The sequence below is a fragment of the Leopardus geoffroyi genome, chromosome C1 (genome assembly GCF_018350155.1).
Source record: "Leopardus geoffroyi isolate Oge1 chromosome C1, O.geoffroyi_Oge1_pat1.0, whole genome shotgun sequence".
Classification (NCBI taxonomy): domain Eukaryota; kingdom Metazoa; phylum Chordata; class Mammalia; order Carnivora; family Felidae; genus Leopardus; species Leopardus geoffroyi.
The window spans coordinates 24079606-24104623 of NC_059328.1; the positions used below are offsets into that span (position 1 = coordinate 24079606).

The 25018-nt window shown below is 51.9% G+C and overlaps 1 protein-coding gene across 4 annotated transcripts; it reads right to left on the minus strand.

Moving 5' to 3' along the window:
* Positions 1-528: 528 nt before the first annotated feature.
* SPOCD1 (SPOC domain containing 1) lies at positions 529-24093 on the minus strand. Of its 4 annotated transcripts, XM_045476487.1 has the most exons (16): positions 24023-24093; positions 22076-23455; positions 11839-11880; positions 10898-11074; positions 10179-10220; positions 9995-10055; positions 9631-9721; positions 8731-8890; positions 8497-8613; positions 6593-6718; positions 4350-4482; positions 3970-4120; positions 3510-3645; positions 2826-2915; positions 2353-2539; positions 529-1361 (listed from the first exon to the last, which is right to left on the minus strand). In XM_045476487.1, the coding sequence occupies exons 2-16, from the start codon at positions 23414-23416 to the stop codon at positions 697-699; spliced, it is 3519 nt and encodes a 1172-aa protein (XP_045332443.1). In that variant the 5' UTR covers positions 23417-23455; positions 24023-24093; the 3' UTR covers positions 529-696. The 4 variants fall into 4 exon arrangements, with proteins under 4 accessions (XP_045332443.1, XP_045332441.1, XP_045332442.1 ...); XM_045476485.1 differs by lacking the exon at positions 24023-24093 and having other exon boundaries at positions 22076-24016; XM_045476486.1 differs by lacking the exons at positions 11839-11880; positions 24023-24093 and having other exon boundaries at positions 22076-24014.
* Positions 24094-25018: the final 925 nt, after the last annotated feature.

Sequence of the window (25018 nt, forward strand, 5' to 3'; positions counted from 1 at the left end):
AGACACACAGACATGCAATCAGACATACATACACGCAGGTGCACCCACATGCTCACAGGCACATGCACACATAGAGACACTCACAGATGCACACAGACACAGACACATGGGGAATATGATGGTACCCGACTATCCAAATGAAAAAAAATCCTGGTAACTGAAAAAAATATATTTTTTTTTTTTTTGGTAACTACAAAATTTACATTGCAACTTGCTCTCCTTTTTCTTCCTATCTCTAAATGCCTATGCCCCTTCAAAAGCCTCATTTCTCTCTCCCCCATCCTAGTCCTGCCTTCTCTCCCATCACTTCTTCCTCCTAGTTCGGGATACTTCCCAGAACCCACCATGGCAACCGCTGTGCCCAGGGGCACAGTGATGGTTCAGGATCTCAAGCAGCTAACAAGGCTGCCCTCTCCCTCCCCAGCACTTTAGCTCTGCTACATCTGGGTACAGAAACTCAGACACACCTGCCCCGACCCATACCAGGTCAGGCCCAGGGTCCCTCCTGACCAGCCAGAAGATACAATCTGACCTTTGCCAAACTCTTTATTGAACCAAAAATCAACACCAAGCGGACTGCAGAACAGAAAACTCCAAACAGCTGACCCTCCCCTTCTTCTGCCCCTCTCCCTGGAACAGCTCCGGATTCAGCACCCGGGAAGGAATCAAAGACTCTCTTCTGGTGGGTAATGAGGGTCAGGTCTCTCTGGGGAAGGAACACTCGGAGCCAGCTCCATCTGTAGGACCCAAAGAGTCAGGAGCTGGGCTTCGGGGCTCTGGAGCTGCAGGGGGCTGACCGAGTAGGCCGAGAATTCCAGGGGCTGCAGGGGACAGGGCAGGAGTTGGGGGAAGGATCTCCTGGCCTGGGGACCTCAGTGAGGCTTGGAGCTGACAGCTCATGGACACCAGGGATTCAAGATGTTGGAGCAGGGCCTGGTGGGGACAGGAGGCTCTGTGGAGGCGCCGGCCACGGCCAGATGGTACTGCTGAATAGGGGTGCCTGGATTGGCACCGGCCTGGCTTGGGGGGCCACTGCCCTCGCCCAGGACTCTGCCAGGTCTCAGGCTCTTCCCACAGTCTCCCCCTGCCTCTGGGTGGCCTCTCCCAAGCACAAATTCCCCTTGGAGCCAGGCTGCTATTGCCCTGGTTCTGCTGCAGAGTATCCCTTGGGGGATGGGACCCCTTTGGGGCCACATCGGGACTCCTGTGCTCGGACTGGTAGCATCTCATCTCCACTTTCCTGTTGAAGGAGACCATCTTTTGAACCTTCCGCCACAGAGGTCTGGACTCTGCTGTGTCTGGAAGCCCTGCCTTGGGGAGCAGCACAGCCAGCACCAGGCTTGAGTGAGCAGCTTCCAGGCCTGGGGAAAGAGGAAGCAGAGAGACTCAAGGCCTGATAGGAGAGAACACACCATCCCTAGAAGCTGCATTGTGAGTGCAGCAGTAGGTCTATGGTTAGGTGCCAGGAAGAGCTTTCCAGCAGCGAGATGGGGGTCCAGTGAGGAGGAGGCTGAGCCCGTCTCACGAGAGTCACTTTCAGCACGGGAAAGGGCTCACCTGCCTGAGAGTGGGGCAGTGAATGGTTTGACCTCAAGACTGTATGGATTCAGAACCTACCACACTGTCACCAGGACAGGCAGCCCAGAAAGGCCAAGTGCTCTGCCTGGGAATGGGTACAGCGTACCCATTGACACCCCACCCCCACCCGAGGTGCTTTACTGGAGCCATGCCCTGGAGATACCCTCCTGGGCACAAAGGCCAACCTTGGCCTAGGGTAGTGGTGGTGAAAACATCCCTCCTTCCAGTCTTAGGTGATGTTTTGGTGGTGAAAACATCCTTCCTTCCTGTCCTTAGACGATGCTTTCAGTCGATTGTTTGTGGGTCCTGCCTCTGTCCCGCTGTGTCTGCATGAAAGTGGCTGTCCCATGAGTTTCTATTCAGGACGCCTAGTTGAAGGGTCAGTATGTGTTGTGTTCAAGAGCCCTGTTTCTGCAGCCAGGCTGCCTGGGTGTGAAGCCTGGCTCTGCTCCTGACTGGCTGAGTGACTCTGGACAAGTCATTTGCTTTCTCCCTACCTCAGTTTCCTCAGGTGTGAAATCAAGAAACTGACAGTTACCGTTCTGATGGGGTTATTTTGAGGACTAAATGAACTAGTGTAAGTAAAGCTTTTAGAACACTGTTTGCCACACAGTAAGCAATATATACCTATCATTGTTGCCCCGCGTGCCCGTCTCAGGAGTTCCCTTCTGAGATGTGCCCTGCCTCCATGGCCACAGAGGTGACTGTCAACAATGCCCCATCTGGTCCCAGATGAGGGGAGGCAGGGACCGGCACGGGCATCAGGGCACTCACCGGGGCCTCCCAGAGAGCGCAGTCTGGCGGGCAGGGGCTGGAAGGCAGGCAAGGGCAGCAGGACCATCCCCACGTGTTCCACGGCTGCCAGGCCATGGCGCTGCCTATTGTTGAGGTAGGAGTAGAGCAGGCGGCAGTTCTGGGTGTCCCGAGCCCCGTGTGGGCACAGCCTGACCACGCAGATGTCCTGTAGTTGAAGGAAGGGGAGTGGCTTTTGCAGCTGCCATCTTTTCCCCCTGAGAACACCCCTGGTCTCATCCAAGCCCCTGAGAACCCCGTGAGGATGTGTGTCCCCACTTTCCAGAGGAGGAGCCAGAGAGACTTGCCCAGGGTCACAGAGCATCTACAGTTATAGTGGGAACTAGACCCAGACACCCCAAACCAGACCCCTGCCCTAGAGGAGGAGAGAGGGGAAGCACAGGGCTAAAGGTCCCGGGCCAGAAGGCAAGGGGGTGCCCAAGGATGGCAGTTACCTTGGCCTCGGCTGGGCAGATGTTGGCCAAAAGATCCCAGACAGTATGGGAGGGAATGCAGCCTGCTGAACGGATCACTTCGGGCAGGGCCTGGGGGCAGGTAGGATGGCCAGTCAGCCCCCTAGCTTCCCACCCACTTAGAGTGCACTCAACACCAGCCACCACGAAGCCACAGCCTTCAGTGAAGAGGACGGACAGGCAGTACACCAGGACCCCAAGAAGGTCAGTGACTGCCCAGGAAGCCCGATTGCCCCTGGAGGCCTACAGCCTATCCTGGCCAGGCTCCTACAGCTCCTCAGAAGCCCCTTCCTCCCTTCTTGAACCTCCCACCCACATCCAGTGGTTCAGCTGATCATTCAGTCACTCAACAATCACTCCTAAAGCTCTCCCCTGGATCAGGGAGGCACCAGACTGACTCCTCTCCCAGGGCCCTCTTGCATTATGCCTTGGGTTACAGGGAGTCCTTGACCCATGTGTGTGTCTGCAGGAGTGGGGCTGGCGTCTCATTTGCCCCATGCCTAGTACAGTGCCAGGCACAGAGAGGGTCCCAATGCCTTGTTTTAGAATGAGGGAGTGAAAGAATGAATGAATGAATGAATGAATGAATGAATGAAAGGGGTTGTGGGTAGCTGACCGGGCTGGCCAGGGTTGGGAGGGAGACCCTGGAGAGCAGGGCTGGGGTACCATGAGGAGCCGACAGCTGTTTCCAGAGACCAGCTGGGCCTTGGCCCTGAACCGCTTGATGGAGAACATGTCCAGCGCTCCCTCCCAGGGTGGCTGGCTGGGCAGGGCCTTTGTGGGCCCGGCAGGCATCTGGAGCCTAGAGAGAGGGACAGAGAGACAGGGCCAGGCAGAGCAGGTTATCAGGACCTCCCTCAGCATCTCCCTACTTTTCAGAGAAGGTCCTGTGTTCCCAGTGTGTATGCTGGAACACCAGTCCAAGCACGGCCTGGTGAGGGGGAACCGGCAGACTGCAGCGACTGGTTCCAATGTACCGATGAGGAAACTGAGCCCCACAGCGGAAGCAGGATTTGCCCAAGGCCATAGACAAAGAAAAGTCCACGCTCTGTCTGCCTCCCCAGCAGGTGGCCTCCCCCACTGACCCTCTCCCCCCCCCACCCCCCCCCACCCCCCCGCCCCACACCTGTCCTGGAGCTGTGTGGGAGGCTTCTCCCTGGTTTGGGGCATCTCTGGAGAGGACACCAGGGTTGGGCTTGGGGTTCTCTGGAAGACACTGTCCCCTATCCTCCCAGTGGCTTTGAAGGAGGCTGGCAGTTCACACGAGGGCTTCCAGTCTACAAAGAACAGAGGCAGAAGCTGAAACAGGAACAGGCAGCTAGATGAAGCCAGGCCAGGGCTTTAGAACCAGGCTTCGACCCAGGTTCTCTTCGAGGTGACCTGGGACACAGATATGCCCACCCTGCCACCTTCTCCCCAGGCCATGAATCCCTGCTGCTGCTGAGCCCCACACTCAGCCCCAGCCTGCCCACCACCCCTGCACCCATCCCGCGCCCCCGCCCCAACCCATGCAGATGCGGCAGCTGGGGTCCAGGAAATGGTGCTCATGCTGCTCCGTGGTGTCCTCGTACTGCTCCGTGGTGTCCTTTGACGTGGCAGGCAGGGCCAGTGGGCTACTGTCTACGGACACCATGGGTCCCTAGGAGGCACAGCGGGAGAGAAGGGTGGGCTGGGAAGGCGCTAAGGAAGTCAGCAGCTCTCCAGGACCAGGGAGCCTCAGGGATAGGGTTTCATTTTTCCAAATAAGACGTTCTTTTACCATAAAGGTACTAAGAACTTGTTAAAGAAAATATAGAAAATTTGAAAATTACCAAAAAAAATAAAAATCACCTCTTGTCCCACTCGTCAATGACAGTAATTGGTATTCTGGGTATTCCTTGTAACAGTTTTTCTATACCCAGGGCTTTGGGGGTTCTTTGACTAAAATAGCTGGGATCAAATATTCAACCTGTATTCTCACCGTGTACACGAATGATCGCACAGGCGCCTGCCACGCACACACGGACCATACACACCGTGGACCGTCGTGTACACATCTCCTCTATCGCTGGATGGTGGGATCATTCCCAGATCCTCACCATTGCTAACAGTACTGAGGACATCCTTATGCAGAAAGTATTTTCCTAAACTTTCAACCATGTCCTCAGGACAAGGTTTTAGAAGCAGAGGACAGAATCAGGGAGAAGAAACATTTTAAAGGCTTTCGATGCCCACTGCCGAATCACCTTTGTCCCTCATAATAGAAATGGCTTTTTAAAAAAAACATTGCTTTGGGGGCACCTGGGTGGCTCAGTCACTTCAGCGGCCGACTTCAGCTCAGGTCATGATCTCATGGTTGGTGGATTCGAGCCCCCCATCTGAGCTGTCTGTGCTGACAGCTCAGAGCCTGGAGCCTGCTTCAGATTCTCTCTCTCTCTCTCTCTCTCTCTCTCTCTCTGCCCTTTCCCTGCTCACTCACTCTCAATAAAATGAACATTAAAAAAATTTTTTTTAAGCACAAATACTGCTTTAGGAAGATTTTTAAAGATTTTTTTAAACTCTATTCTTGCCTTATAAACCACCTCCAGAGTGGCACCAAGGCACAGGCTTTGGAGTCGGGCAGCTTCAGATCACAGCCCCCCGTGACCAACTAGAGTGACCTCATGACCAACTAAGTGACCCTGGGCAAAGGGCTTCAGGGTCCTCATCCAGGAAACTGGCATCACCTACCCTGTGGGTCACTGTGAGATCTGAATGAGGCTCTGTTTGTAAAACGGGCACTTAGCAGGTGCTCGATAAGGAGTAAGATGTGATTCTGTTATTCTCCCCACCCCTACTCTGCCTCTGTCTCCCTAGCGAGCACTTCTTTCTGGGTCTTCAGTTCCTACCTCTATGCTTGGGTTCAATTTACTTAGAAAGCACAGGCTGGTTTGGGTTGGGGACTCCTTCCTGCACAGGCCGCAGTTCTAGAGGCTGGCCTGGTTATCGGTTTGCAGCGGGTGGGGGAGCGGGAGTTTTCATCTGTCATGTTCACTGCCATCTCCCCCATGAACAAGGCTCAAGGGGCCTGCGCTGTCCATCCCGGACACGTAGCTGATTAGAGTCGGGTGAACATCTGACCCACCGAACACCCAAGCAGAGCCACAGGGGCCTCCCGAGAGTGACTGAACTAAGCCAGGGGGGCATTCTGATCATCTGCGGGAGCTGAGCTGATGAGTTCACTGATTTCAGGGCTGCCGAGCCACCATGTCGGGCCCCATGCAAGATGGAGGGGCAAAAGGGAGGAAGGACAGGATGGACACGAGGACGGAGCGGATCCCCGGCGACAAGAGGGGCTCCAGATGGGTCTCTGCCTGCCTGGAGCACTGCTAAGCCCTGCCGCGCCACTGGAGAGAGCAGGGCTCTGTCCTCCGAGAACAGGCCGAGAACAGCCACTGCCTCAGGGCAGCCCTCCTGCTTCCCAACCAGAGACCTGGTGGGAATGGCTGAGGTTGGGAGAAGCTGCAGTGATAAGACTTAACCACCACTCGCGTGGGGCGCCCTGGCGTTAGGCCGGAAGGAGGGGACCGGCGCCGAGAAGGCCCAGACAGGCCGTGCCAACAGGTCAGTTCCACCCCGCGGAACTGCGGTAGTGACCATCGCCTCGCTCACCAAGGGGACCCTGGGCGTCACAGTCATCAGGTGACTTGCTCAAGGCCACCCAGCTGCTGAGGTGAGCGGTGGGACCCTGGGCACAAGCCCCATCAGTGCCAGGTCAGGCTGTCGCTTACCATCAGATCCTCCAGGGTCAGCGTCTGGTCCCCGTCCCGCAGGATCTCGACTTCACCCTTGTGGGTCAGTTTGAACGCCGGGAGGCTGCACGGCTTCTTCTGTTGCTGCTCAATGATCTCCAGGCCCTGGTGAGGGCCAAGCCGCCCAAACTCAGCCAGGCCAGGAAGTCTCAGGCCCCCAAGATATTCGTACTCCTCCCACATGGCCCCTCTTCTGTGGGTCCCCTTCCTCTCCCTGCACAGTTCTGCTTCCACTATCCCCCTTCCGTAACAAGCCCTCTACCCTCAGCCCTACTGCTCCCATATTCCACTCAGCCACCCTCCAAACTCAAGCCCTGCCTCCTCCAGCAAGCCTTCCTGAACTTCACCTCCTCCTACAAGTCAGTTCTGCCTCCCACCGGACCCCAGCTTCTGTCCTGGGAAGAGTCCAGTGCAGTCCAAGAGTGCAGGCTCTGGAGCACCAGCTGGGTCGTTACTAGAAACCCTCAAGGCAATCTGGTGCTGGGCGAGCACTTCACTGCTCTGAGCCTCGACTTCTCTGTTTTCTAGGAACTAAATTAAAAGCATTAGGTTAAACAGTGTATGCAGAATGCTCGGCTGGAGCCAAGCTCACAGTAAATGCTGCCTGTCATTCTTATGGCTGATCAATATCATTCTATGTGAAATGTTTCCTGGAAGCCTGGAGGAGGTCTCATCCTCCCTGGCAGGGCTGGCTTCACGGGCGAGGGCTCCATGCTGTTGCACATGGTGCTGCACTTCATTGGGGTCCCATATGTCATGCGGCCGCCATCTTGAAATTCTTTTTTTTTTTTTTTTTTTTTTTTTTTAATTTACTTTTGGGACAGAGAGAGACGGAGCATGAACGGGAGAGGGGCAGAAAGAGAGGGAGACACAGAATCGGAAGCAGGCTCCAGGCTCCGAGCCATCAGCCCAGAGCCCGACGCGGGGCTCGAACTCACGGACCGCGAGATCGTGACCCGGCTGCAGTCGGACGCTTAACCGACTGCGCCACCCAGGCGCCCCCATCTTGAAATCCTTAATAGTTGTTGAGCAAAAGGCCACATGCTTTTGTTTTGGACTGCACCCTATAAGTTACGTAGCTGTTCTGCTCCTGGTCCCCCACAGGCTCCTGCACAGAAGCTCAGCCTACAGTGGACAGAGTCACCTAGTGGATTCTAGGTGAATCTAATCAGCCCAGTGTCTTCCAGAACAGGGGCCTCAGCACCCCACTCCACCCCACTGGCCTACTCCCTAGATCAGCCCCCTCTCTTTCATGGGCCACCAGCAAGCATTGTGCAAACATTCCCCAAAGCCGGCTCAGTGCCCACACCTTCCAGGTCCCTAAGCAGCCCCCAGGAAGGGAGAGAGACACAGACACAGGGTATACGGGGACATGACTGTGAAGTGTGAGGGCTGGGGGGTCCCTCGCCCAGCCTGAGGCACCAGGAAGACTTCCAGCCTTTTCGAGGGCTTCTGAGGCTGAGATGGAAACAGAGGAACCCCAGGGGGTCTACCCCCATCTATGGTGGATGACAAGCCTGGATTCCAGACTTCAGACCATCATCCCCAGGACCCCCACCCCTGTCCCCAGCTCCACAGAAAAGCAAGTGGAAGATGACACCTCTCAGGGTGTCACCTCTCTCAAAGCTTTCCACCCCTAACCCTTTTCCATTTCTGCCTCTTTTCCTTTTTTTTTTTTTTTTTTTTTTTTTTTTGGTGGACAGAGTCTCTTTGACTTTCTCCCTGCTGCCCCCTCTTTCTTTCCACTTCCTCCTTTCTGTTTCTGTCTGTCTCGTGCTCCCCGTATCTCATTCCCTGTCCACCTCCTCACTGTCTCTGTCCTGCTACATCCTCTCCCCGTGTCCCTCCCACATCACCTACCCTGACTTGACCCAGCGGCTCACCCTTTTCTCCTCCTGGTCCCGCCAGCGGGCCAGCTCTTGGGGGGCCAACTGGGTTGAGCTCATCCGCACCAGGCCGTGGGGGGTGACATCGCCCTGAAGCACTTTGAGAAACAGGTCCTGCAGGGGCAGGTGGCGGGGGCTGCACCACACTGCTCCGGAAGCCCCCACCCCAACATCCCGCCAGGGCTTCCAGCCTCCGAGGGAGGGTGTGGCCTAGCCCAAAGTGCAGCTCACCGGATTGCGGGGGTCACGCAGGTTGAACAGCAGGCTGCGGTACTTGGTCTTGTAGCGGCAGTTGGTGGCTTGTGTCAGGTCGAAGAGGGCTGCCTCAATGTCAGCAGCGATGCCCCCCACCGCCTCCTCACTCAGCACCAGGTCTGGGAGCTCCCGGAGGCTGCGGGAGGGCAAGGGTGGGGCCATGACTCTGAGCCGGTGAGGAGAGTATGGAGCAGGGTCTGGACCGACTGCGCTTTCTATCCTGGGCATGCTCCTATATATACACACATTTATTCTCACCCCAACTTCGTGAGGAAGCAGTGTTATCATTCTGCACTTACAGATGGGGTGAGTGAGGCTCAGAGAACATAAGCGGCTTGCCCAAGGCCACACGATCAGTGGCGAAGCAAGATCTGACTGCTCAGCCCACGCTCCATCATTGGCCAGTGGAACTGGGATGGAGAAAGCCTGGGGAGAAGGGTAGAGCATCAGTCAGGCAGGGGACAGAGCCCTGGCCCTGAATATAACACGGACTCTGCCACTGACTTGCGGTGTGGCCTTGGCAAAGTTCTACCCTCTCTGAGCCTTGGTCTCACCGCTGTAAATGAGAGCTCTGGGCTCAGATCTGAGATGCTCCCAACAAAGGCTCACCGCGTCTGGAAGCATCTGCTGTGGGTGACAAGCACAAGGACATGAGCAGCAGCAGTGGTTTCATGGGAGAGCATGACCCTGAAGCCAGAGAGACTCGGGTTCAAATGTCAGCTCTCCACCGGCTCGCTGTGTGGGCAAGTGACCTCACGGCTACAAAAGGGGGTTAGTCATACATTCAGAAGCCCTGACAACATGGCATGGCCCTGGGAGGTGAGGACAGCTGTGAGGATATCATGGAAGTCAGGGGAGCGGGGAACGAGGCCTTACCGACTCCACAGCACCTCCCGCATGGCGTGGACCACAGCGCCCCGTACCCCGATATCCAGGGATAGCTTCTCCTGTTGGGGCTGAAGCTGAGCTGTGGGGACAGAGAGTCACGAACTCCCGTGGGATTCTTAGGAGCAAGGGGAGGGAGCCACTCGATGCTCTGTCTCAGGGACCTGAGATGTCTGGGATCCAGCCCCAGGCAGCCAGTCCTCAGGTGAAGGACTCAGGTTGATGGGAGCAGGGGCAGGGGTGAGAGGGACGAGTCCTAGCAGGGGCTGGGGCCAGAAGCTGGGCATGAGGCCCCGCCACACCCCAGCAGGTCCCTAAAAGACCAGCTGCTGCTAAGGCCTCCATGGCCCCTCACCTGAGTCCTCCCTCCAGTCTGGTTCAACAGGCTCCTCCTCTTCGGGCTCCCCTGGGCCACCCTGGAGGGGAAGGGAGAGGAACTAAGGCCACACTCTGGGAGCAGCCTCCCGGCACCAGGGGGCCACTGCTCCCCCAGCCACCTCCCCACCTTCTCCCCAGTGGGCAGGAGAAGCAGCACTCACCCCAGGCCATTCAGCACAGGCCTCCTGAACAGGAGCCCCTTCCTGCAAGAGAAAGAGGATATGGAGAAGTGTGTGTGTGGGTGTGGGGGGGGGGGGTCCCTGAGGGGAAAGGAACGACTCCTCAGATGGCAGAAGAGGTCAGAGGCCACCAGAAGCCCATGCTGTCCCTCCTGAGGGTGGGGGCTAGAAGACCTTACCCGCCGGTCGGCCAGGAACAAAGGTGAGTGACTGCCCCCTCTCCAGATGCCCTGGAGGCTCAGCCCCCACCCCTGCTCCCGTCAAGGTCCTGAATTCAGCTGTACAGGAGAAAGCGCGCACAGGCCCCACTAGCCAGCCAAGTGAGGGTCTCACCTGTCTCTGGCTAGTATGTTCTGTGGGACCACAAGCAAGTCACCCCATGTGTGTGGGAGGCAGTGACATCTCTGTGAAGCAGGGAGGAAATCTCAGCAGGGAGTAGGGAGCATTGCCTGTGTAAAGAACCTGTTCTGGGGCGCCCGGGGGGCTCAGTCGATTAAGCGTCTGACTTCAGCTCAGGTCACCATCTCGCGTGTTCGTGAGCTCGAGCCCCACGTCCGGCTCTGTGCTGACAGCTCGGAGCCTGGAGCCTGCTTCGGATCCTCTGTCTCCCTCTCTCTCTGCCCCTAACCCACTCATATTCTGTCTCTCAAAAATAAATAAACGTTAAGAAAAAGAAAAAGAAAAAAGAACCTGTTCTGTACCTGGCATCCAGTGGGGCCTTGGGCCACGGGCCTTTCCTTCCTTCTGGACCTCTGGACAGGTGATACAGAGCTGGCCTCCATCATGTTCTCCAGAACCTCCAGCTTTGGATGCTGTGGCTCCCCTGCCTGGCCACAGCTGATGGCCCCCAGGAGATGGACCACTGCCCCGGATCCAAGCTGCAGGGGAAGAAAAGCACTTCAGAACTGAGCAGCGCAGGCCCTTCGGAGGGCCCGTTTCACACTGTCACTCTCCCCTATGGCACCGTAAGCCAACATGAGGACAGAGAATATGTATGTCCTGGGCCCGATGCCTAGAAAAGGCCTGACACAAAGTAGCATTCAAGAAATGTTTTGCTGACTGCATGGCCTCTGTCCCAGGAGAGGAGCCTGTCTTCATTCTTATCCTTTCACCTTCCCTCCTCAGCCCCAGCCCTTTATGAGTATCTCAAGGTGCAAAATGGATTTGGGGCTTCTTAGGAGCTGTAGAATCTATCCTGTTCCCCTTTTTACTTTGGCTGCCAGGAAGCTCAGCATTAACTTTGGGTCCAGCAGTTGTACCTTTCTGGGATTGGTAGAGAGTAGAGGTTGTCATACCAAGATTTCTCCTTCTCTTTCCCCTTTTTTTTCTTACTTTAGGCTTTTATTCCATCACAAGTATGTTTGATTTCGTCTAATCTATTGCAAACCACAGAGAACTATTGTAAAAGCAGGTGTGTCTGAAATCTAATCTTTGAATGATTTATCACGAATGGTCAGGTTCCAAAGTGTGGGGAAACTGGAAGTCTGAGGTTCAGCATCGTAGGGAAAGGGGAGTGCTGCAAGGCTCTGGAGGACAGCAGGCCAGGGGGGCTGGGATTGCCTCTAGTGTGGAGGATCCCTCCCACCCCACCGAACGTGAGGAGAGGGAGGAGGAAGAGCAGAAATAAAAAGCAAAAACCTACGTAACACACATGCTTCACCCCATGGGGCATTTTCATTTCCTCCTTGGAGAGAAAGGATGCAGAGATTAGGATTCAGAGGACCAGTGACCCCACTGCAGATAATTCACAAGAAGACACTCACACAAAGGTGTGAAAGATGTTCAGTGTTCGCTGGATTAGCAAAAAACAAACAAAAACCCCAAATGAGTACCCTCCAATGTCCATCAAAGGGGGAATGGTTAAGAAACCGTGATACAGCATACTATGGATTCGAAGGGGCCATTACAAAGAGTGAGTCATGGGCGCCTGGATGGCTCAGTCGGTTAAGCATCCGACTTCAGCTCAAATCATGATCTCATGGTTCGTGAGTTCAAGCCTTGCATCATGCTCTCTGCTGTACAGAGCCTGCTTCGGATCCTCGGACCCCCTCTCTCTCTGCCCCTCCCCTTGTGCACACGCTCTCTCTCTCTCTCTCTCTCAAAAATAAACATTAAAGGGGCTCCTGAGTGGCTCGGTTGGTTAAGGGTCCGACTTCGGCTCAGGTCATGATCTCACAGTTCGTGGGTTCGAGCCCAGTGTTGGGCTCTGTGCTGAAGGCTGGGAGCCTGGAGCCTGCTTCGGATTCTGTGTCTCCTTCTCTCTCTCCCCCTCTCCCACTTGCACGGTCTCTCTCTGTCTCTCTCAAAAATAAACAAACATTAAAAAAATTAAAACATAAAAAATCAACATTAAAAAAAAGAATGAATCATAATAAAAACTTCTAGTTTTTCATCAGAGGCTTATAAAGTAGCTGCCCCTGAAGAAAGCACATCACACATGATCTTATTAAGGTCTCAGATCAACACCATGAGGTATGTACTATTTCCATCCCCATTTTACAGATGAGGAAAACTGAGGGTCAGAGAGGATACGAAAAGTCCCACAACTACTAAGCAGCAGAGCGAGGGATTACAGCCTGTGTCTAACTCAAGCCCAGGCACTGAACTGCTGCTCTATGTGGACAGCACTGACAGATGTGGAAAGATTCGTGGAAAGATGTCAAGGCATAGAATTTAGAGGAAAAAAAAATAGGTTACAGAGCAGTATCTGTTGCATAAGCCCATTTATGTAAATACATATTTATAGACGCATAATGGAGGCTATCTCTGGGGAACGAAATTCCAGAGGGACTTTCACTTTCTGCTTGTAGACACTTGGGTATTTATGTGACTCAAAATGAGCACGTATTTCTTTTATAACCAGAAACATATTTTTTAAATATAAAAGCAAGTTTAGAACAATGCGTGTAGTGTGCTGCCATTTGCGTTAAAAGCGAAAGAATTTTTAAATTTGTGTTTGCTTGAATCTGCATAAAATATCTCTGGAAGTAGCCACAAACCTAAAAACAGAGGCTGCCGGTAGGAAAGGGACAGGGAGCTGAAAAGGAGACTTTTCACTTTTTTTTTTTTTTTTTTTTTTAACCATGGGAATGAATCAGCCTTTCAAAAAAGTAAATTAGAAAAAGGGGGAGGGGGGGAAACGGGACATCTGGGAAGGAAAGCAGGAAAGATATTGAGAACAGTCCTCCCTGGCTTAAAACTTTTTGACTGGCCCGTCTCAGGGGTCTGTACACCCGCATACTAGGCTCCGGAACAACAGGCAGCTGAATACTGGATTTATCAGACTAGAATACAAAATACATGTAATATGTTTAACAAAAGAAGGAGTCAAATATATGAGTGAAGGGTAAAACAATATTAAACAATAACCAAGCAGATTTGGCTGGAAACCAAACACAACTTCTGGAAATAAAAACATAATAACCGTCAGAATTTAAGACTCAGTACCTAGATGGGGTGCCTGGGTGGCTCAGTCGGTTAAGCGTCTGACTCTTGATTTCAGCTGAGGTCATGATCTCACGGTTCGTGGGTTTGAGCCCCATTGGGGCTTTGTGCTGACAGCCTGGAGCCTGCTTGGGATTCTCTCTCTCCCTCTCCCTCTGCCCCTGCCCCACTCAAGTGCTCTCTCTCTCTCTCTCTCAAAATAAATAAACGTTTTTTAAAAACCCAACTCATGGGGCGCCTGGGTGACTGAGTCAGTTAAGTGTCCAACTGTTGGTTTCAGCTCAGGTCATGGTCTCATAGCTTCATGGGTTCGAGCTCTGCATCAGGCTCTGCACTGACACCGTGGAGTCTGCTTGGAATGCTCTCTCTCCCTCTCTCTCTGCCCCTCCCCCACTCGCGCTCTCTCTCAAAGTAAATGCATAAACTTAAAAAAAATTTTAGGGGCGCTTGGGTGGCTCAGTCGGTTGAGCATCCAACTTCGGCTCAGGTCATGATCCCGCAGTTCGTGTGCTGACAGCTCAGAGCCTGGAGCCTGCTTCAGATTCCGTGTCTTCCTCTCTCTCTGCCACTCCCCTGCTCACACACACCCTCTCTCTCTCTCTCTCTGAAATAAATAAACATTAAAAAAAATTTTTTTTAACCCAAGTCATTAGGCTCACTACGGTAATAGATTAGAGAATAAAAATCGTATGATTATCTCAAAAAATGCCAAAAACATATTTGGTCAAAGGTATTGTCCATTCAGAATAATGAGCAAACCAGAAATATAAGGCAGCTTCCTTAACTTGATAAAGGGCATGTTATATAAACACATGGCAAACATACTCTGGTGAGATGACCACATTTCCTGGAAAGTCCAGAACAACACAAGGGTCCCTATTAGCATCACTTCTTTCCAACATTACATTTCTTCTTGAAAAGATTTTTATTTTGTAATTTTTTTTTTTTTTACCATTTTTATTTTTAAGGAACCTCTACGCCCAACGTGGGGCTCGAACTTACAACCCCGAGATCAAGAGCTACACACTCCACCAACTGAGCCAGCCAGGCACCCCTAAAAAAAATTTTTTTAATACATCACAAGTGAAATAATAGACACATTAGAAAATTAAGAATTTCTCCAGCAATTCTATCTCCCTTCAATCCCACTTTGATTCAACTGCCACTTCTCAGCAGAGTAGACACAGAAGAATTGAAAGCACAGACTTGAACAGATATTTGTTCCTAGCAGCATTATCCACAATAGCTGTAAGGTAGAAACCACCCAAGTGTCCACGGACAGATAAACAGATAAACAAGATGTACTCCAGGCAATACAACGGAATATTATTCAGCCTTAGGAAGGGATGGAATTCTGATACATGCTTACAGCATGAAGCTTGAAGACATTATGCTAAGTGAAATAAACCAGTCACAAAAGGACAAGTATTGTACAATTCCATTTATATGAGGTACCAACAATAGCCAAATTCATAGAGACGGAAAGTAGAACACTGGTTATCAGGGGCTGGGGGAAGAAGGGAATGGGGAGTCATTACTTAACGGATACAGAATTTCAGTTTGGGAAGATGAAAAAAGTTCCGGGGATGGATGGTGGTACTGACAGCGCAACAGTGTGAATGTAACTCAAAGCCACTGCGCTGTATACGCAGATATGGTTAAAATGGTACATTTTACTAAAATGAAAAAAAATTGTAAATAATGAAGAATTTCTGTCCATCAACAGATACTAGAAGGCAAGCAAAATGTGAGCGATATTCTGGAAGGATACAGAACATAGAACTGACAAAAGGACAGTATCCAAAATATATCAAGAACTCCTACCGATCAAAAAGGAAAAGTTAGGGGCGCCTGGGGGGCTGAGTCGGTTGAGCGTCCGACTTCGGCTCAGGTCATGATCTCACGGTTTGTGAGTTCGAGCCCCGTGTCGGGCTCTGTGCTCACAGCTCAGAGCCTGGAGCCTGCTTCAGATTCTGTGTGTGTGTGTGTGTGTGTGTGTGTGCGTGTCTCTCTCTCTCTCTCTGCCCCTCCCCACTTGTGCTGTGTCTCTCTCCATCTCTCAAAAATAAATTTAAAAAAAATTAAAAAAAATTTTTTTATAGACGAAGAAGTATGGAAACAGCCCAAATGTCCATTGATGGATGAAAGGATAAAGAAGATGTGTTTGTATTACTCGGCAATCAAAAAGAATGAAATCTTGCCATTTGCAACTACGTGGATGGAACTGGAGGGTATTATGCTAAGTGAAATTAGTCAGTCTGAGAAAGACAAAAATCATATGACTTCACTCCTATGAGGACTTTAAGACACAGAACAGATGAACACAAGGGAAGGGAAGCAAAAATAATATAAAAACAGGGAGGGAGACAAAAGAGAAGAGACTCATAAATATGGAGAACAAACAGAGGGTTGTGGGAGGGGGGGGATGGGCTAAATGGGTCAGGGGCATTAAGGAATCTACTCCTGAAATCATTGTTGCACTATATGCTAATTAATTTGGATGTAAATTCAAAAAATAAAATTAAAATAAAAAAATAGAATCACAGAGATATAAGTACAGAGATTGTATCAGAGAATAAAAAGAGAAGAGGCAGGGCGCCTGGGTGGCGCAGTCGGTTGGGCGTCCGACTTCAGCCAGGTCACGCTCTCGCGGTCCGTGAGTTCGAGCCCCGCATCGGGCCCTGGGCTGATGGCTCAGAGCCTGGAGCCTGTTTCCGATTCTGTGTCTCCCTCTCTCTCTGCCCCTCCCCCGTTCATGCTCTGTCTCTAACTGTCCCAAAAATAAATAAACGTTGAAAAAAAAAATTTAAAAAAAAAAAAAAGAGAAGAGGCAAGGAGAATACATTGGAGGCAATAGTAGAAAGGGGTCAAGTGACTTTTACCAGGTTTCTGATGGGAGTTTGGGATGCTATGGTTCGTCTGGATGGAATTATCCAGGGGATCTGTGGCTCTTGGGATCTGTCTGGGCTAGACTTAAAGATTTAGGGGCGATGTATTCTCCCAACTAGAGCACTTAAGTAAAAATTCTGCCATAATAGAGTTTGACAGAGTTAAGAAGTATAATCCCACCATATGTTACCAAGAAATCTTACTGGACCTCACTGTTCTATCTTTATTCTTCTTTTCCTTCTTCCTTTTATTTTTTCTTTTAACAAATCACTTTGAGGGGCACCTGAGTGACTCAGTCAGTTAAGCGTTTAACTTCAGCTCAGGTCACGATCTCACGGGTTGTGGGTTCAAGCCCCGCGTCGGGCTCTGTGCTGACAGCTTCGGAGCCTGGAGCCTGCTTTGGATTCTCTGTGTGTCTCTCTCTCCCTCCCCTGCTTGTGCTATCTCAAAAATAAATAAATATTTTTAAAAATTTTTTAATTTTTAAGAAGGAAAAGTTAAACAACCAAAACAAAAAAATTTTTGGCAAAAGACTTAAGAGGAATGGCCAAAATGTATGCAAAGATTCTCCTTAATACAGGGAAATGAAAATAAAAATTGAAACAACATTGAGACAATAGAGCATATTCCCACGGTGGCAAAAATTGAAGTCTGATGATATCAGGTGTTGGTGCAGATTTGGAGCCACTGGAATTTATACACTGCTGGTAGGAGTATAAACCGTTTTAACCACTTTAAAAAACATCTGGCATTGTTTAAGGCAAGTTGAAGACATGTATACCTTATAACCTAGCAATTCCACTCCCGGGAATATTCCACGGAGATACTCTTGCTCGTACGTACCCAGAAACATATACAGAACTGTTCATCATAGCAGCGCCAGATGGAACAGCAAAAAAATTCAAACAACCCAAATGTCCATATGGAGTCAATAAATAAGTCATAGCAATATTCATGCAATGGGACACTTGCTGCCAACATCTAGGATCTGTATAATCTCGGGGAAACTGCTTAATCTCTCTGTGGTTCAGTTTTCTTATCAGTAAAACAGGGATAATACCAGTTATCTACTTCACAGGGTTGATGCAAGGTTCTTAGAACAGGGCCTGGAACACAGCACGCTGTCTCTGTCACGGCTGATGTTAAGATTCCCTACGGGCGCCTGGGTGGCTCAGTCGGTTAAGCGTCCGACTTCAGCTCAGGTCACGATCTCACGGTCCGTGAGTTCGAGCCCCGCGTCGGGCTCTGGGCTGATGGCTCAGAGCCTGGAGCCTGCTTCCCATTCTGTGTCTCCCTCTCTCTCTGCCCCTCCCCCGTCATGCTCTGTCTCTCTCTCTGTCTCAAAAATAAATAAATGTTAAAATAAATAAATAAAGATTCCTTGGCTCATGCCCTGAGAGATCCCTTCCGGGTACTCGACCACACTTAAGCTCTCCACTTCCATTCAAGCAATGTTGTCCTTGCTGATCTCCCCACCTCACTCCTCCCCTCGAGACCCGACCCCATCTACTGCTCCACTCCCATAACACTCCAAGCTGCCTTCTGCCTGTGTACTTTTGCCCATGCTCTGCCCTCTTCCTGATATGTCCTTCTTACCCTTCTCTGCCTGCTGAACACTTACTTCCTTTGCCCAGACCCAACTCAGGCAGCCCGCTCCTCCTACCCTACCTCAAACCCTCCCACCCACCATTCCCCAAGGTAGACTCAATTGCCCCCTGGGTATCTAAGGTCTGCGGGGCCTCAGTCCCTACCTCTGGTTACTTGTTCACCACCCCCCATTGGACCATGAGATCCCTGGAGGAGCCCCTCTGCTTGTTAAACAAATTATAATAAAGTCCCATAAAAATCCAAACCCCATAGCCTGGCTCAGAGCACAGGCTCTGGAATCCCACGGGCCTGGATTCAAATACTGGCTCCACCACTTACTTGCTGTGTGACCTTGACTGAGTCACTTAACTTCTCTGAATCCCGAACAGGAGTATTAACACTCATATTTATTTATTGATTGATATTTATTTATTTTTGTTTTTATTTTTTTAAAGGAAACTGGTTTTGGTTTTTTGTTTGTTTGTTTTGTTTTAAGGTTTACTCATCTTTTGTGTGTGTGTGAGAGAGAGAGAGACAGAGCATGAGTAAGATTGTCTTCTGCAGACAGAATCTGAAGCAGGCTCCAGGCTCTGAGCTGTCCGCATAGAGCCTGACGCAGGTCTCGAACCCACAAACTGCAAGATGGTGCCCTGACCCAAAGTCAGACACTCAGCCGACTGAGCCACCCAGACGCCCCTTCACACTAACTTTTAATGCTGCTGGGAGGATTAAATATGAGATGGTAACGTCATGTGAAGTTCCTGGTATGCACCCTCTCACTGGCAAGCACCCAGTAAAAAAAGAGCTGTTCTTAGGCTACCACCTGCTAGAAAGACGCGCTCCTCTCGCACACATCCCGACACTTGGAAGCTGCAGACAGCGCACCTGAGCCTGGACACCTGGGTGGGGCCAGAGGTACCTCCCCGGTTCTGGCGAGCAGAGCAGGGGGGCCCTGGCAAAGCTGCCCTCCCCACATCACCTGCTATTCCATCTGCAAAGCGGCTCCAGACCTCACTGGCCAGGAGCTCAGGACAGAGCCCCTGTATTTCACACCAGAAGAACACAATACAGCCAGCCTCTCATACCTGATTCCCATTTCATAGAGGAAGCCGCTATGACTCAGAGAACAGACATCTCCCATCGCAAGTGACCCTGTAGTGCGAAGCAGAGACTAATCTCGAACCCACCTGTCAGCCCCCAGCGCGAGCCAGGCTGCCTCCAGCAGAAGGTGCTAGGTCACTGCAAGGGTCCCAGACCGGCTGGACTCTCTGCCCACGCTTGCCCGCACCCCACTCAGCCCTGACCTCAGCCACCCATCCGTCCCTGTCACAGCCCCCTCTCCATTCTTGGCCTGAAGCTGGGAACCAGTTGCCATAGCAACGGGTTGTTTGGGAAGCTGTCCGGCTGAGTCAAGGATGGGGCCCGGAGGGGGAGGCAGCTGTGGGCTGCTTCCAGTCAAGGCAGGTGGGCACCTGGCGCCACCACAGAGCTCAAGCAAGCCCCTCAAAACGCTTCAGGCCCCGGAATCCTAATTCTGGGCATCTGGCCCAAATAAATCACCTGAAATGGGGAGAAACCAGATGCACAGGGACGTTCACCCCAGCGTGGCTTAGAACAGCACAGCACTGTATATGTCAATGATAGGTAACATTTTGGAGTGTTTACCTTGTACCAGGCACCGTGCTAAATGCCAAACATGTGTCACCTCATTTGCTCCTCACTGCCACCCTATCAGGTAAGTACTTTTAACACCCCCCCCCCTTTTGCGGATGAGGAAATAATGCTCAGAGAGGTGAAGCCACTTGCCTAGGTCGTTCGGACAGTGGCAAAGCCAGGACGGAACGCCAGCCTGTCAGCATCCAGGCTTCGTACTCTTAACTACACGACGGCAGTCGGAAATGAGAAAAGGAAGTCCCAGCCCATCCTCTGGTCACACCAGCGCCTGTGGCTGTGACAAATATGTCTGCAGCCTGCTAGGATACAGGGCTCAGGGAAAGCACAGATTCGACAGAACAATACATACCGACTTGGAAAGATCTCCAAACGCTATAATGCTTGGAAAATAAACAAAGTACAAATCCCAGAACAATGAAGCATAGTATGAGCTTATTTATATGTGTGTAATAGATAGATGTAGATGTTCATAAAAGGACACTGGGGGGGCGGGGGGACTCCAACCGTTAACAGCGATTATCTCCAGACGAAGGGCAATGAGGCCTGAAAGCATTCAAAGGGACTTCCTCTTTCTGTGTTAACAAATTAATTGCGAAAAAAAATTTTTTTTCTTTAAGTAAGCTCTACACCCAACGTGGGGCTTGGACTCACGACCCCAAGATCAAGAGTCGCCTGCTCTACCAACCGAGCCAACGAGGCAGCCCCACTGTGAACATTTTTTTAAATACCAAAAAAGCCGAGTTATACATCGGACATGTGATCCCGTTTCTAGGTAAAGAAAAGATATGTATGCACAGGAAAAAGACGAGAGGAAGGACATTGCAAAAAGTTGGCATCGTGGTTTTTTTTTTTTCCTTATCTTCTATGATAAACACATGCAGTTTTTTACTAAAAATTGTTTTTGAGCGATGTTTACAAAAACAAGGTAATAGCATTCTAGTGCAATCGTAATACCAAATAGTGGTATATCACACAGCAGCTCATGTGCTCCTATCCCAGTTTTCCTAATTTGCTGTTTGGCCCTGAACTAGTCATTTCACATCTCTGAGCCTCAGTGTCCACATCAATAAAATGGGTATACATCAACAGCTCCTACCTCATAGGGTTGTTAAGAAGATAAAGTGCTTAAAAAAAAAAAAAAAAAGACGACGACGACAAAGTGCTTGCCAGCACATGGTAAGCAGGCCACCTACCATGATGCCGACAGGGAAGCTGCACAAACAGGCAGTATGGTGAGCTCTCAGGGTTTATACACTGGCTACGTCAATTACCAGAGGTGTGATCTTGGGCCAGTTACCTTACCTCTCTAGGCATCATGGGAATATTAAATCAAAAGTACATACAACACATAACACATATTCAACGAATGTGATAAAACTTCCACTATGTAAGAAATATACACCAAAAGCAGGAGCGTCACCTTCTGCCTTTGGTGTAGAAACATGTTAGCTATGATTATTAATAAAATAACGATTATTCTAATTAAAGAGCAATGGAGAGAGAAGCAGTGAATACGGGGGGAAATGGCTGGGCATCGACTCTCTCACTGTGTGAGACTGGAGGAGTTTGTTAACTGCCCCGAGCCTCAGTTTCCCCATCTGGAAACATGTAGCTAATGCCCATCTTTTAGGGTTATTGTTAACACTAAAGCAAACGCAAATTTAACATACATTAAGTAATTTACTTTGTGCCTTACGCTGTGCTAGGCGCATTATTTTCCACCATCATCTCATGTAATTCTTAGAACAACCCCTATTAAATTGGAACTACGGTGGCTCAGTCGGTTGAGCATCCGACTTCAACCCAGGTCATGATCTCCTGGTCTGTGAGTTCGAGCCCCGTGTCGGGCTCTGTGCTGACAGCTCAGAGCCTGGAGCCTGCTTCTGATTCTGTGTCTCCCCCTCTCTCTGCCCCTCCACCACTCATGCTCTGCCTGTCTCTCTCAAAAACTAAACATAAAAAAAATACATTTAATTAGAACTACTATCCCCTTTTTACAGATGAGGAATCTTCAGCTAAAAAATATTCCAAGGCTACTCAGCTAGGAAGTGGACAGAGGCAAGATTTAAACCCAGGACTCACCCACTCCAAAAGATGTCAGCAAATGTAGTTCATCTTCTCTTTCCTGACACGGTGGGTCTCAGTTTACTCATATATAAAATGGGCGTGAAGGATAATGTCCATTAAGAACCTCTGTAGCTTACCTCTATTAAACTCCACCGCCAAGCATGGTGTGTTAAGACTGGCCAAGCCCTTCCTATCCCAACCTCTCAGACTCAACTTACCAGTTTGGGGAAGCTTCCTGGGCTGGATTCCTCTGGCTGGTCCCAGCTGGAGTTGTCTGTGCCCTGGTGCTGGGCATGGGGCATTGGGCCCCTCCTCGACCTCCTAGCACGCTTGGATCTTCTCTGCCCCACGGATGGGCCTGAGCGAGCTTTGCTGGCTGCAGGCTCCAGGGAGCTGGCGGGGGCGTCGGCGGGAGCAGGGAGTCCTCGCCCCAGCCTCCCTCTGGACCCTGGCTGAGCCTTGACATCTAGCTCCTCCTGGTTGTGCGAGACAGCAGGCCCGTCATCACAGCCAGCCCCGACTACGTGCTCAGCTTCTTGCCACTCTGTGAAAGCCTTTCCAGGCACTTCCAGGCATAGCACAGAGCTCTGTGGAGGATCCCGGGCAGCTGGCCCGAGGGACAATCCTCCGTCCAGCAGTGGGACCCCGACAGGGTCGTAGGGGCTCACTGGCTGGGCCCCATTCCCCGCAGTGGGCAAATGTTCAAACTTCTCAGTCCCTGAGACACATCCCACACAACTGCCACCTGGATCTCCAGGCCCAGACCCAGTGTCCTTGGGAGAGAGAGGACTGCAAAGGTCTCCCAGGGACTCCCAGTCAGCACCTGGTGGGAGGCCTCCCACACACTGGGGGTTGTCCCCACCAGGGGACCACAAGAAGCCCCCCTCCCCACCCTCTGAGTGGGCCTCACACTTCCTGTTTTCCTTTCTTGCCCCCACAGGGGCTGGGCCTGGTGAGGATGGCAGGCTCCTTTTGGGGGGCTCCTCTTTGCTGAGGGTGGGGCTTCTCTCATCACGCCCTGGAGAACTCCCACCTCCTCTGGCCTCTCCTGGCTGGGGGCAGCTTGTCTCCTCCAGCCCCGCCAGCCTCTCCCTGCCAACCAAAGCTCTCTCTGGGAGACCCACAGACGTGCCATGAGGATTCCCGGGCCGACTTTCGGCTAAGATGTCGTGCAGAGAAACCTGGAGCCTCTTGGAGGCCCGAGTCCCCCCCTGAGCAGGCACTATGGGCAGCTGGAAGTGGAGCCCAGGGACAGGCACCAAACCCTGGCTTTGTCTCATGGCTCGCAGCTCCAGGACCATCAAGTGGGCCTCCGCCTCCAGGCTGGCCCCAGGAGCACCCCCAGCCTGGGAGCCGGCACCTCGATGGGTCCTTCCCCTCAGGACCCTTTTCCTGCTGCCAGCCCAGACATGGGCCCCAGAGTTCACCCCTGGCAGGTGTGGCCTGGGGCCTGACATGGAGCTGGCTTCTTCCACATCCTCCTGGAAAAGCCCACGGCTGTTGAGACTGACGGCAGGGTCCTCTGTGCTGGAGCCCTCTGCAGCCCCCTCCTGAAACATGTCTGTCCACCTACAGGGGCCCAAAGCAGAACGCAGGCCCTGTGAAGAGACAGAGGAGACCCCATCATGCAGTGTCTGGCCTCCAGCCCATTCAGGACACCAGGCCAGGGGGAACCTGGGGGACAGCCTCCCCTCCAGGTGGAGGCCCCGGGGGCCCTGCCGACTCTGAGGCCTGGCGGCCACAGGGAGACAGCACCCAGCGATATAAGCACCCCAGCAGGGCCTGGAGCCCCAGGTGAGGGAGGGGAGGCCCGCCATCAAACCGGGTTGAGCGACAGCGACGCTTCAGGGCTTCCCATCTCCCGAGAGTTCACGCTTTTGCTTAACGGGGCTGGAGTAATAAAAGTGCCATTTCTTAATCACCTACTACGTGCCTAATTTCATTTCATGCCGGCAGCCACAGGTGAGGAAACTGAGACACGGGGACGTTTAGCGACTCACCAAAGGTCAGGACACGCAGATAGGGGAGGAAGAGCGGGGCTTCTCCCCCCCCCCCCCACCCAAAGCCCAGCTCTAAACCACTGGGCAATGAGCAGTGAGTGGGAATAACTCCCTTCCCACCGATCCCGTTCCAGTAGATACGACTTCCAGATTCCCAGGCCTGACCTGGACGGTCCCCCACGGCCCAACGCGTCCAGAAGCTTTCACCTGGGCTCCGCGAGCTTCCCCCTCCCCGGCTTCCATCCCCGGACTGGGCAGGAGCTGGGGTCACGTGAGGCGGGGAGCCCCGGGTGAGGGAGGGAGGCGGGGCCTCTGAAGACGCGCCGTGGACGCCACCCCAGGCGTGCTGGCGTCCTGGCACCGGCAGGGGGCGCGCTCTTCCTCTCGAGGGCTTCCCGGCGGAGGCGCCAATCCCTTGGGCTCCTGGGCGGGGACGGGTGGGCGCCTGAACCAGAGATCAGAATCAAGGACCTTGAATCTGACAGTTTAAACTTGGTCCCAGGGCCATGCGGAGTTACCGAAAGTTCCTGAAGCCTGAGGGAAGTCAGAGTCACATTTCTGCCTAATTCTTTGTTATTTTAATCACCTCAAATGTAAAAATATAGGGGCGCCTGGGTGGCGCAGTCGGTTAAGCGTCCGACTTCAGCCAGGTCACGATCTCGCGGTCCGTGAGTTCGAGCCCCGCGTCGGGCTCTGGGGCTGATGGCTCAGAGCCTGGAGCCTGTTTCCGATTCTGTGTCTCCCCTCTCTCTCTGCCCCTCCCCCGTTCATGCTCTGTCTCTCTCTGTCCCAAAAATAAATAAACGTTGAAAAAAAAAATTTTTTTTAATGTAAAAATATAATTCATATAGGTGAAAAAGCACCTCCAAGCCCAACTGAAAGGTTAGAAATAAAAAGCTTAAACGTCCTCTCACATCCCGACTCTTGGGAGCCACCTTCCTTTCTTGTACCATATTTGTTGTCGTTTTAGTTTTTTATTTACGCGACTTTCGTAACCGTGAATAATATTCTCCTACTCTGTTGCTAGGCTTATTCATGTTAATAGTATCTATTGGACTGGGGCACCTGGGTGGCTCAGTTGGCTGAGCGTCCAACCTCAGCCCTGGTCATGATCTCCTGGGTCACAAGTTCGAGCCCAGCGTTGGGCTCTGTGCTGATAGC

Coding starts and splice junctions, on each gene's coding strand:
- SPOCD1 (XM_045476485.1), bottom strand. CDS start 23,674: ATGGCGGGCCTCCCCTCCCTCACCTGGGGCTCCAGGCCCTGCTGGGGT. Junction 10,221..10,897: donor AAGGCCCCACTGGATGCCAG/GTACAGAACAGG, acceptor TTTCTCTTGCAG/GAAGGGGCTCCTGTTCAGGA. Junction 4,121..4,349: donor CAGCTGCCGCATCTGCATGG/GTTGGGGCGGGG, acceptor TGTTCTTTGTAG/ACTGGAAGCCCTCGTGTGAA.